This window comes from Atta cephalotes (genome assembly GCF_000143395.1).
Source record: "Atta cephalotes unplaced genomic scaffold scaffold00032, whole genome shotgun sequence".
NCBI classification, from domain to species: domain Eukaryota; kingdom Metazoa; phylum Arthropoda; class Insecta; order Hymenoptera; family Formicidae; genus Atta; species Atta cephalotes.
This window is the reverse complement of record NW_012130096.1, coordinates 1,101,470-1,115,369: the sequence shown is the minus strand read 5'-3', so window position 1 is coordinate 1,115,369 and position 13,900 is coordinate 1,101,470. Positions and strand designations below refer to the sequence as shown.

The 13,900-nt window shown below is 30.1% G+C and overlaps 1 protein-coding gene across 1 annotated transcript in view; it reads right to left on the bottom strand.

Moving 5' to 3' along the window:
* LOC105621087 (probable citrate synthase 2, mitochondrial) overlaps nt 1-12,713 on the bottom strand; it is a 23,540-nt gene extending 10,827 nt beyond the window's left edge. Inside the window, exons 1-2 of the mRNA XM_012202558.1 lie at nt 12,669-12,713; nt 12,592-12,594 (exon numbers count right to left, since the gene is read on the bottom strand). Coding sequence (XP_012057948.1) covers nt 12,592-12,594; nt 12,669-12,713 — 48 coding nt within the window. The remainder of the gene's footprint in view (nt 1-12,591; nt 12,595-12,668) is intronic.
* Nucleotides 12,714-13,900: the final 1,187 nt, after the last annotated feature.

Genomic DNA, 13,900 nt, shown 5'->3' with positions numbered 1-13,900 from the left:
TAACTACGTACTACTACTACTACTTAACGTTTAACGTTACTTACTTACTTACTACTACTTACTTACTTACTTACTACGTACTCTCTACTACCTCCCTCCCTCCTCTCTCTCTCTCTCTCTCTCTCTCTCTCTCTCTCTCTCTCTCTCTTTCTCGCTCTTTAAAACTGAATGGAAGAGTTTTAAGCTTCACTTAAAGTTAAAATAAAATTAAATCCATTGATGCAATTGAGCTTTAGAGAGTATATAGATAGAAATAAACCCAGACTCGCGATTTGATTCGACACCCTTCTAAAGACATATCGCAATCGCGAAATTCGAGATCAGTATCAGATTTAAATTATATGCAGTGATATTTATCGCGAGATATGAGATCATGGATAGAGACACGAGTTGACTTTCGCTCAAATCAAAATGCTATAACTCGCTTTTCAATAACAGGCTCCGATTGCGAGCATGTGAAAGACGAATACAAAGTAAGTACAATACAATTTCATTATTGTTCTACACGTCATCAGACGACATGATATAACGTGACACTAAAAAAAAAGTTGGTGAAATATGAGAATGGCCAGATTCACGAATAATAACAGCTGATAAGATTTTTCAATGAGTGAATCTTCTCGGCGACTGATAACAAAGTTTAGTCTTGCAGGGGTAAAGTTCACTATATGTATAGTTAGCAATCATTACGTTTCACACGGCTCGATTTACGTCAAAGTTATATCGATATTATGAAATTTTAACAATCATAATTATTTCTTTGAAGAAGGAATGACTGTTATTGGTCAATTTTATAACATCAATGTTATAACATAAATCGAGCCTTTTAAACGTAGTCTATACGGACAATAGTAACTTTCTTCTGTATCTCTTGATTTTTTAAATAAGATCATTGTGCCCATGTTCATATTTTTACATTTCTGTTCTTGCTGACAATAAAATTGTAAGTATTATGTATATCGTATTATAGTAGATGCAAATACAATTTATTGATCTCCCAGTCTCTAAAATAATATTAAATTAAATGGAATTAAAGCGCGATGTTAAATATATTTAAAATATTAATAATATATTTCTAATACCGCGCTTTTAAATGCCGATCGGTTATCATATTAATATTTTCCCGCTTTTCGGAAGATTAATTTATAGATATATCTTTTAATATATCCTAATTATATATATTGTGTAATAAATGTCAGCCCATTTATGTCCGGAAGACGGATGATAAGAACTTCCATGCTCACATGCACAAATTCCCCAGATGTCACACATTCAATGTACTATCATCGAGATGTGGTATAAATCATAATTCACGCATTCACAAATAATTTCTTTTCCCGCTTCTACATTGAAAAATGTACTAAATTTTAATAAATATTTGTTTAAGTAATATCAACTAAATATTAGATCCATAAGTGAGTTTTTAACATCGCATGATATGTCAATACTTAAACAGCCATGAAAGTTTAAATAAACTTGGTAATAATTTAATGGACATTGACATATGCGAATTGATTTATCTAGATACACATTTACAGTTCAAATTACGACAAACTATTCTTATCATTAATGCATTTACTGAGGAGGATCCAAACCAAGAATCGAAATCTTCTTCATTTATTTTATATATAATTGCAACAACAGCATCGGCTCTTTAAAGATTTTTCCTTATTAATTTCCTTATTAATTAGACCCTATAGAATATTTTTATATTTAGATTAATTAAATATTTACTAAATGTAAACATGTATTAATTTGATATCATTAATTTAAATATCATTTTTTATCGAGTAAATATTTATTTACTATAATTAAATTTAGTACTACTTAAACAAGTATTTATTAAAATTTAGTAAATTTTTTCAGTGTACAGAAAATTACATACAATCTAGGAATATTTTCAGGAATAAATCAATCATGAAGAAATTAAATCACATATCTGAAGGAAGAACTTTAGTGACATATAATTCTGTGTATAGGAATCTCGATATATGTATAATAGATTTGCAATCTTAAGATGTTTCATTCAATAATACAGCGAGTGATTCACGCTGTATTTCTAGAAATGCACGCCACTTCAAATGATGAAGGAATAATGCAATAGGCAGCTCTTTTTACTTATTATTACGTCAATAGACGTATCTCGTATCGATTATATTGACGATGTTGACTCAATAACAAAATATATTATTCACGTAGTAACGATTTGAGGATACGAATACAATAAATTTTTGATTGGCCGGCTCAGGATGTCGGATTTATCTTCCTACATATGTTGACCTCCTACATGTGCTGATACTCTGGCACATTTAATGTCATTTTATGGGCCATTATTTCGTACCGTGGCTCTCATACTGCGTATAAAACACTTCCGATTGTAAAAATTCAATTGTCGTAAAACAAACTCGAGACACATCATTAACTTCAATAAGAAATATTTTACACTTTCAATAATCTATGACCATAATACACTTCTTACAAGGCTAAGACCAACTTTTCGTTTTTCTTTATAAATTAATATCAAGCCTAATTAAAGTAATTAAAGTAATAAATAAAGTAATAAACGATCGAAAAATTCTAATTTATTAAACATTCTAATTTATAAACTATTTAATTAATATCTAAGTCAATATTTAAACTATTTAAATTATGACATTTAGCCAATTCAGTAATTTGACTCTTGGTATTGCAAAGATAACTCCAGTTAATATAACTAAAGATAACTAAGTTATTGATATTTTATTCTTCTATAATTAATTAATTATGCCTGTCCATTATCGGAAAAGACCCTTTATCTTATTTTACTAACCTGTCATTAATTGTCATTATACACAGAAAGAACGATTTTGGTGAAGTGTCTAAAAATTCAGGTAGATACATATTATATTTGAAAATAATTTTGAACTATGAAAATAATTATATAAGATGCTCAAACTGATTGCTAGAATATCAAAACTCTTTGTAGCACTGCTCATCATACTTTCTACATAATTATTTTGATAATCCAACAAAATTATTTTTAGATTTATAATTAGTTAATTCTTAGTCATTTTAAAATTGTTCTTTCCAGGTATATAAATTTTTTGTAGTGAAATCTCACTTTAAAGAATGAAAATTGAGACAATCTTGAAACAAATTACTCAATTTTCGATTTTTAAGAATGAGATTTCATTCTTTAGAGCAACAATTCATTCTAAAAATTTTATATGTTATATATTACATATATAACTGCTATCCTTATTGATGGACTTTGAATGCATGTCCAGAGACATCCACGCGATCAAATTAGACTTGGATCGCCATGAGCGCAATTTATTTACGATGTCTTAGAAAAAAAACCGGATATGACTCGCTTTCATAAATACAGACATCCAGGGAAATCAATATATCGATTCTTTCGCGAGAACTATTTCGACCATCGTATGTTGCTGCATTCTTCATGAAAACTATGCGATCTAGCCTTAGCTAACTAACACGAGTTTTTCTTCCTGCGAATCCTTTCGTCACGGAATATTATGTCACTTTCTTAAGGTTACTAAGAAATGAAAAAAGAATTTTTTCTGTTGTGACATATCATTTAACAAAAATTATCATGCATTAACATACATTACATGTTACTGATAACGCCTCCGCGTGTGCATATAATTCACGACGTAACGAAAAAAAAATGATATATCTAAAAAGATAATTATATAATGTACGACATATATATGTATATACACTATCTATAAATGAACAAACAAAATTTGTAAATAAATTATAGAATATATCTCCATTTCAGAATTATCATAAATTCTTTAGTCTAAATTTTTTCCTTGATTTCCAGATAAAATTTTATGATTTTTTTTTGCCTTTTTGATATTTTGAAATTTTTTGTATTTTTATCCTGATTTAGAAACCGTGCACCAAATATTTTGTTCAGAAAGAAACATAACAATGTAAACTGTATTATTAATAATTGCTGACACTACTTGTTTAATTGTTAAGTTGGTAATATTCCAAAATTACGTAGGTGTGATGTAGGCATATTAAACTTGTTTAAAACCAAGCGTTTTAATTTTCCAAAAAATTTTTACAAAATTTCTTGACTTCTCCCTGATTTTCAATTTTGTAGTAACTCTGCATTTACAGCATTTACTCCGCATTTACTCTGCATTTATTTCGATATTATATTCGAAAATAAAAATCTATTAACACGATTGTAATTTCTAGTTAGTTCGTACAAAAAGTCGATCTAGGAACAAAAGTGAAAGCACCGAGGTAAACTTAACTGGTTTGTCGACCAAGGTTGTAAAACCTTAGTTCAGGACCACGAGTCCTTTACTTGGTACGGATGATGTGGCATGAAAATTTTCCGTTTGCTTTTGTGAAGAAAAAATAAAGAACCTTCAACTAGTAAGAAGCAAGAAATTCGAGAAGGATAAAAAAATGACCATCTCCCATAGAAACATTGCAGATACTAAAATAACGAAAAATATGTGGATAGCGCCTTATATATAACCTTATATGTTTTATGCTCATCGCTTACCTAATTATACGGATTCATCTGTATGTACTGAAGATGATTAAAAAGTTAGCCGAAACATATATACAAATTAATAATTTGTAAATTAATAATATGTAAGATATAATTTAATAATTTGAAATTTATCGCACATATAGTACAGCGCTAATTTTCAATAGCCAAATTTATTATAATTATATTTTTTATATCAGTAAATTAAGATTATCATTTGTTTAAAAAAGGTAAAAAATAAAGGTAAAAAAAAATAGAAATTGTAACGAATACAGGACATTGCTACAAAGTCCTAAATTCTATAACTTTTCCCGAAGAAGATTTTATAATTTTCTCTGACTTTTAGTTTTTTGAAATTTTTTGTATTTTCGTTCGATTTAAATATTTTGTTAAGAGATCAATGTAATATAGCAATATAAATTACTATTATAATATAAAATTCTCAGACTTTTCCTTGATTACCAGTTCTCTGACAAAGTTACAAGAGTCCTATCGTCAACTATTAAGAAGTAAGAAGCTCGAGAAGAATAAAAAATAAAAATAAAAAATAAAGATCGTAACAAATAGAATTAAATAATTCTAAAGAGCTGCCCACAATAGAGATAGTTTCAGACTCTTCTTTTCATAATATTCTATAGACTAGAATTCTATAGAATTCCTTTCATTCTTAGGCTCGCAGCCTAGTAACGTAATCAAGTCCTTTCATACGAAACAAGTTATTATATGATTACAAACTGAACTTAAACCGTTTAATTTGAAAAATTATCTGCACGCACGATTACGTCATTGTATAGTACGTGCAATGATGTATATTTTAAGAATAAAACGTAAAAATATTAATTCTTTTTTCTAAAATATTAATCAAATTTTTATTTTAAAAGAATAATTCAAAAAAATGCTATATTTACGTATAAAATATATTTAGAATATATTTAGATATTGGTTTGTGATAAAAAAATATCATTATACTGTGATTTAAAAATTATGAACAGTAAATATGAGTCTTTTATGCAAAATAATAGAATATTAATATATTATCATTTGACATATCTTTGTGAAACAAAGCATTTCGTTTTCGATGTGATGAAATTAAAATTAAAATAAGAGTTTGGGAGATTTTTTTTTTAAATTACATATCTCTGATAAATTTGACAAGGAAATTTGGCAAGATATTTTTATGGATTATTTATGACTTAACAATTGCTTAATCAGATTAATGCTGGAAATGCCTAATTAATTGTTGGCAAATGTATTAAATGATAACGGCACTTGTTATCGCCAATTGTGTAATTGGTTTGCCTCTGAAGGGCATTACAAATCATATTTATCTAATTCTATCTAATTCTTCACGTGCTATATAATTGAATGGCGCTAAAATGAGCAGGTTATATTTATATTTATAAAATTTAGAAGATGTCGCTCTAATTTTCGTCTGTCAGTAATATGAATATTCTAGTTTAAATTTTTCATATTCTAGAATTCTAATATAATCACCGTAATATGAAATTTCGAATTCTTAATCATCGATTAACATAATCAAAATTTTGTGTTATATAATTATTTCAGAAAAAAAATTTATTATGTATTGCATATAAAAAAAAGAATCATATTTCACATTATAACATATAATTAATAATTATTTAATAAGTATTAAAAAAGATTGTAATTCTACGATGATTAATTTATTTACAAAAATGTTTGAAATGTAAGAAAACATATATACACATACATATATATAGTATATTGTATATACATATATAATAAATTATTGATGCAGAAATGACTGTAATATATAACGGAATATCAAAAAAAGAATAAAATTTCAGGAATAACAATTGTAAAAACTTGTAAATTTCGTAATTTATGAAAAATTCATTGAGTTCTTCTGTAATAATAAATGACATGGAATCAAATAAAAAAGTGATAAAATGCATTTTAATCACTTGTTTAAATTTGTTTCGTAACGAAACAACACATCATGAGATAACAATATAATTCCGACTAGTTTAATGTTGAGTAAGTATATAATTTTTATCGCACAAGAATAGTAAATTACAGAACTCCCTGTTTAAAATAAATATGTCAATATTTAACCCTTGCCCTTAATAATCAAAATAAGATCTTTATCTCTGAGATGATATTTACATTACAAAGAAAGATTTGGTTTCAAGATTTTTATATATACTAATGTATGTATGTATGTGTTACTAGAGCATAATAAATGACACCATAGTATTAAAACCAATTCAGTTCTCAGTACAACATTTTAATTATATTGAATCAATTTACAGCAGAATTGATAAGGGATAATTGTTTTTTTTTTTTTTAAATAAAACATTGCGTTTTATTTTCAAACATGTTATTAATCCAGACAGCATTATAAAAATACATGTTTAAAATAAATTAAAAATCGATTAAGCATGTTTTAAACATAATTTTTATCTCGATCTTGATTTATATATGTAATTATATATGCAAATATTCTATCTCTCTCTCTCTCCTCCCCCCCTCCCTCTCTCTCTCTCTGTTTTTCTAAGGCTTTTAATTTTAAAATCGTGACATAACTGAGGCGAAAATAGCATCATCGTATTCACGTTAATTCCGAATTGTGTTGGTTACTATCTCAGATGCCTTATAGTTAAAATTATCGCAGAAATTTTAACTGCATAAAAAAACTCTTCATCACGACTCATCAAGAATAAAGATTTGTAAACAGAAAAAACATCGTTTTACAAAATACACGTTTTACAATTTACACAATAAAATATGCGTTGACATGAAGTCAAGTGAAAGGATCTAATAATAAAACGACGCGCGTTCGGATTCGAAATGAAAGATTCGCCCCTGAAATAGTTCGTTACGCGATAGGCCATCGTGCATTAGGTAACAGATAAAATATATATGTATACAGTCGCATGACAATTACATCAAGCCTGCCAAGAATCACGATATAAAAAATTCACTCAAGTACTTCTGAGTCTCATTAGTTCCTCACACGTCATTCAGATATTTACATATGATAAATACTTGAAGATGTAATGTGATGTCACAATCTTTCTATGAGTCTACTGTATAAGGTAAAAAGTAACTCGATAAATTCCATTCGATTAATGTCTTTATCTCGTGAATTTCCGAGGTACATACACGGAAAGAACAGTTTACTTAAATATTTAGCTAGACACTTAAAACTTTAGCTAGACACAGATCTGAAAATAATTTTACTGAACCGTCAATATAATTATGTAGGAAACTCTCTTAGAGTACATCTTACTCTGAAAAACGAAATTTTCGCTTTAATGAATGAAAATTGAGCTACTCTTTTTCAAGACTGACTCAATTTTCATTCTTTAGAGTAAAATTCTCGTAAGAATTTAACTTAAAAATTTAGAAAAATGTTGCAAAAAATTTTGATATTCTAACAACTATTTTGAGCGTCCTATATAATTTTTTGATAGTTTAACAAAATTAATTTCAGATCTGTATCTGAATAAAAAAATTTAGATATTCAACAAAACTGTTTTTTTCTGTGATATATATATATATATAGCCCATTTTAAGATATAATTCTTCAGAGATCTCTAGTCGATCCTCGGGGGAAATCTCAATCCTCAAGGCGATTACTTGACGATTAAGGCAACTTGGTCTAATTAGAACGTCAGCGGGACCAGCAGGGTTATGGTCGGTCGATGTGGATTACGAGGACAGCAGGGCGCAAGAGGATTTTCGGCCTCGAAATCGCTGCTAAAATTAGCCCAGCGTCTTGCAAAACTGCTCAATGGACACTCTGCGCCAGCGAGACGAAAGGGAAACGGAGTCGAGTACCGCGTTCTTGTGCATACCACGTGGATATGTACACAAAAAGAACTCTGCTTTACGTGTGCGCGCGTTGTGCAACGCCTTGTCGATATTATTTTCTCATTACGGGCACGGAAAAGCAGAAACCTCGTTTCTCTCCGTGATCGTTACGTCACTTTTGCGCATCTCAAGAGTTCAATTGTCTCAGATGAATTGTATTTCAAAGAGAGAGAATAAGCCCGGAAAATTAAGATTTATTGACAACTTCCCCGTGGAAATTTTTATTGTTATTTAATGCACATTGTATATACATTAGCCGCTTCATATCGAAATATTGATCCAAATTCAATTAAAAAACACCGCTCGAACTCCAGAGCGACTTCTGTTCTAAAACGTGTCGTAACACGTTGGAGCATGTTGTAAACTATATGTTGCGGTTAGACTACATTCTACATAGCATAAAAATGCGTGTAATATAAGGACCATGGCCACACAGAAAGACGTAACAAGTAAGAAGTAAGACTAATTATAATGAGCCATTAATCATAAACCAGAAGTCAGAAGTTAAAAATTGAGGACTGTGATTGGTTGATGAATTTTTAGCTTCTGACTTCTGATTTATGATACTAGAAGGCCCATTATCCCAGATTTACAATAGATTTTTAAGTTCTTCTTAAGCCATATTCTTAAGCCATAAAAAATGAACAATCAATTATTCTCTTCGCATTCGACTGTAGTTGGCCAATTTCTTATGGCTTAAAACACTTATTGTAGATCCGGATTTAAACGTAAGGAAATCGACCAATCACAGTAGAGAACGTAAGGCAAATGTAAGTAAGCAGTAGTAAATAAAAAATATTGATTTATTGACTGCTTAATTGCGGTAATTTGTGTGCAGGAGTCCTAAAAACATAATATAAAATATTGAATGGAAAACTGCATTAAATCGCAATTCAGAAATTCGTGAATTATCTCATCATTCAAAATGTTCAAAATTACTCCTAAATAAAGATACTTCTTTTTCGGTCACCGCGTGTAATTAATTTCACGAAGTTATGCGACTCGTGTCAGTCGAACGAATGCACGCGAGTGGATTTCGAATGTGTATAAATGCATTGAAGACGCATTTAATAAGTGTAATCGCATGTAGAAATGGATTTTCTTCACATGAAATCAGAAACACACAAGCTCGAACTCGATCGTGAAATTGTTTGTTCTTCTTTATCTATTTCTTCTCTTTTTCTTCTTTTAAAAGAGAAAGAAAGGAGATAGATAAATAGATGGATAGATGCATTTATTGTTTATTATTTGTCAATTGCATATCTCTATCTTTATGTTTTTCTTACTTTTTTTTTATGTTTTAAGGCAAGCCTTCTAAAAATGTAAAAGTAAAAGAAAAATGTAAGGATAGAATGCAATTAACAAAAGTAGTAAACAGGAGAAATAGGGAAAGAAGAGAAAGAAGAGGGGAGAGAGAGAGAGAGAGAGAGAGAGAGAGAGAGAGAGAGATTGTCGATACACAATACGGTTTTCTTCCCTCTATTATACATCGTAAAATTCTACATGTATTAATTAAAGAGAAAAAATATCTGATGTCAGTCTTGTGGCAAAGAACATACCATCATCAACTCACTCGTTCTTTTCTATGATAATTTTTTTATTGCTAATATAAATTGCGCCAATATAAATCACCACGTGCGATGAGATTCTCTTTTTTAAATTTCCTTTCGTCACTGTCTACCTTCGTTATGAGAAGAATGAATAATTCATACAGATTACAATAATAATTGACATTTGCATTTCCATTTATGAATGTATCTGATTTATGAATGTATCGGCAAAATCAAGCATTTAATATTGATATTCCGTTAAAACGTTTGTTATGCAAGAATCATAATTAACACCGTAATTAATACCAAATATAGGTCAAGCACAGGTGTATCTTTAGAGACTTGCGAACGCAGATAGCACGAGATCGTTCCTACGCAAGCTCTAAAACTATCAATTAAAAAATTATTTTAAAAGACAGTTAGTTTTGTGGAAAAACATATATATTGATTAAACTCAAGGATTTAGCTAGTTATCTACTTTTTTTAAACTGTGATACTTCATTATTATTAACGAAACACTGTTATTTTTTTTAATATCTAAATATAAAATTGTATAATATATTTTCTATCTTCATTTATTTTATTTTATTAAATACAAAACTTATTTACGTCACTTATTTACGTTGTATAATTTCTCCGCGTTTGAACGTAAAATATTAAGATATAATATATTAAGATAATAAATATATATATAAATGTATAATATTTCTCTTATGTTTATTTATATTTTAATTTTATTTTAATTTTATTATATTTTATTAAATATCAAGTCTATTTTTACTGTGTATATTTTCCCTATATTTGAATGTAAAATATATTTAGATATAAATATGGGTATCTAATGTATGTTTCTCTTTTTTACGCTTTAATTATATAAATACTGTTGAATGTATGCTATATGTCAATGATAGATAAAAATTTATTTATGTTAATATATTACTTTACGCTAATAGGAAACCTTAATTCCTGTTATTAGGTATGTAGAACGCATATCGGCGGGATTTTTCTCGGCATAAGCATATTCATTTAAAATTAAACTTAAAGTAGGCTGGAGAAATGTTTAAGTGGGTGCTAGAATGCATTTGCAATGAATAAATCTGTATCATTTTTGGAACGAATGAGTCGATCTCAGGACGTTCCCAAATCGATTCGATGCGATGCAAACACGATGCATTTTACGTGCATGTGACGTGTCACCGAATGCTGAAGTTACATGAAGACGCGTGGCATCAACTGTTATGGATCGATTGACTTAAATATTTGAAGGAAACTGGGAAATCCGATTATTATACAATTCTCTTTGCAGCATGCTCCAATGCAGAACTTTAATGTAGAGTTCAATATCGAAGTTTTTAATAGACTCCAAAGAGAGATCTTTCCTAAAAAAAAAGAAAAAGGAACTACGATTTTATGAGACACCGAGTATATAAGATTATGCTAATTTCGTCAACGTCGAATTAATTTCTTTCTAACGTTAATTAGCTTTGTAAGGTTTGAGTCTTGCGTGAAACAAGTGCAACATTCACCTAGACAGACATATTTAGGTTAAATATATAGAAATAAGAGAAAGAAAACGGATGTATATTGAGAATAAGCTCTATTTGAAGAAAATTTGATACAATGCTATCCAGCAAAGTTACATGTAACGTACCTGTTAATTGTAATTTCCCAATCAACAATATAACTGTGATATAACAGGTGTGTTACATTACAGTTATATTGTTATAATTAATGCACAATATAACTGTAATATGACATGTGTGGGTTAAAATTAAAAGAATTACAGTTATAGTGTTGAATGGAACATTACAATAGATACGTTACATGTAACTTATGTTTGCCGGATAACTTTACTCATTTTAACAAATGTCGTTGATGTTCATAATAATCGAATCACGCGCAACATAAGCTTACATAGACACATTCAGGCTAAATATATATGCATATATATAGATGGAAATGAATTATATCGAGAATAAATCCTATTTAAAGAGAGGAACTTTATTTTTTTATTATATATTTTTTATTATATATTTTATTATATATTTACTAATACAAAGCTATTTACTCATTTAAAAAAAAATTTATTTCCGATGATCAAATTTATTTCTGATGAACATGATCGGCTAATGATATTCCTGCAAGGTCACATAACACGAACACGCGTTAAACCGCAGTTTGCCGCTTCCTTCCCTCGCCATTCGGCCGAAAACGAAAGGTCTCTAATTCTATAGTAGACTCCTCGCACACAATGACCGATCAACATGCACTCCGCAAGAAGCACATATATACACGACTCACACACTCAGGAAATGTCCTTTTCAAAAGCACCTATCTTATATAGAACAAGAAAAATGCTCTGTTGCAGGACGGATCGTAAAATCGATCGCGGTCGCTCGATCGTCTTCCTATCGACAAATTCGGAAGCCTATCTATCTATGTTCTTTCGCGGAACGGGAGGGTTCTGTTCAAGCCGGTCGATAGAGAACACTGCGGTCAGTCGTTCGCGGCGGTGAAAATCATGGTCGACGAAAACCGCCCCGGGATGATTTTCGAAGATGTCCACGTTCGCAGAATTTCGAATTTCGAACGCCCGTCGAGTTTTCCTTTGTATTGAATACACGACTGATAAATTCGAAAGGCGCGAAATCGCATGAGAGCGGTGCTAACTTTCTCACGCGGGGAGGAGAGGGGAAAAGGCACGAGAAAAGGGAAGAATGAGGCTTTAAGGAAGACAAGGGACTCACCTGCACATCAAGGCAGCGTTTCGGAGTAAAGCGGAATAGTGCCATCCTCTTTCTTGCGTGGGTTGTAATCTGCGCAGGTGTCACGTACCCTCAAACTGACCGACTCGACCGTCTGACTAATCGACCGAACCACGCGGTGCTGCGACGCTCCAACTCGACTGGCTCCGCCACCTCCGCTAGTTCCAGCCGCGCCGCTTTCGCCGCTACGCTGCGCGCGCATGCATTCGAGCGGTACCCGATTGCGGCGCGCTTCAGACCGCTTCAGGAGCGACTGTGGCCGTGGTGTGCCCCGTCTTGAAATTTCACAATCGATTCGCGTTGCACTTTTTTGTACTCAGTATCTTCGCTTCCTCTCTTTTCAACGTCCAAATACGTATCTATCTCATTTTAAGTGCAAGAATATTCAAGAATTTCGAGCAACGCGAACAGACCAATTAAGAGTTGCGTTCAAGCAGAAAAATTTTGTAACTGTTATAAGATTCTTTTTTCATTGAATCTAACAAGGGAAAACACCAGGTGATGGGGTCGGGGATTTTAATGCGCTTTTTATTAGGCTGTTCTTGAACGAAAAAAAAACGATACGTGTTCATATGTTTCAGCTATTGGTCCATAGTTTCGAAGAAATCGATTTTTTAAAATAATTATTGTAATAATTTGAAAAATGTATTGTATAAATGAAAATATCGGTACTTTTATAAATTTTATTTAATGTTATTATTTTTTAATTACTTTTTGATTGTAATGAAATTTCAAGTTACATATTAGTATTATAGATAATTAAATACATTTATGGAATATTTATTATCATATCGTCATCATCATTATTGTTGTTATTTACATGAACGCATAAATAAGATTGTAATGAAACTGTTACAGTTTCTAATGAAATTAGAAATTATGATTAGGAACAAGTAAGTCATATGTTTATAATCTTCTTTTGATTAATATTAATCGATTTATTAATAATAATAGAAAACTAATCGTATTTTGTAGACGTACAGGATAATATAAATCATAAAAACATAAATATTTACTGCATTGTGAACATCTTACGAATGAATTTTTGCAGACACAACTTTTCTAATATCTGGCAGAAAACATTTGATTGACATTATGGAAATAGCTTCTTTCAGGAATCAATTTTAATGAGAAATTTTTCATTCTAAAATGAAATTCATTCTAAAATTCATTCGTAATACAGTAAATATTTATGTTTTTATGATTTATATCAT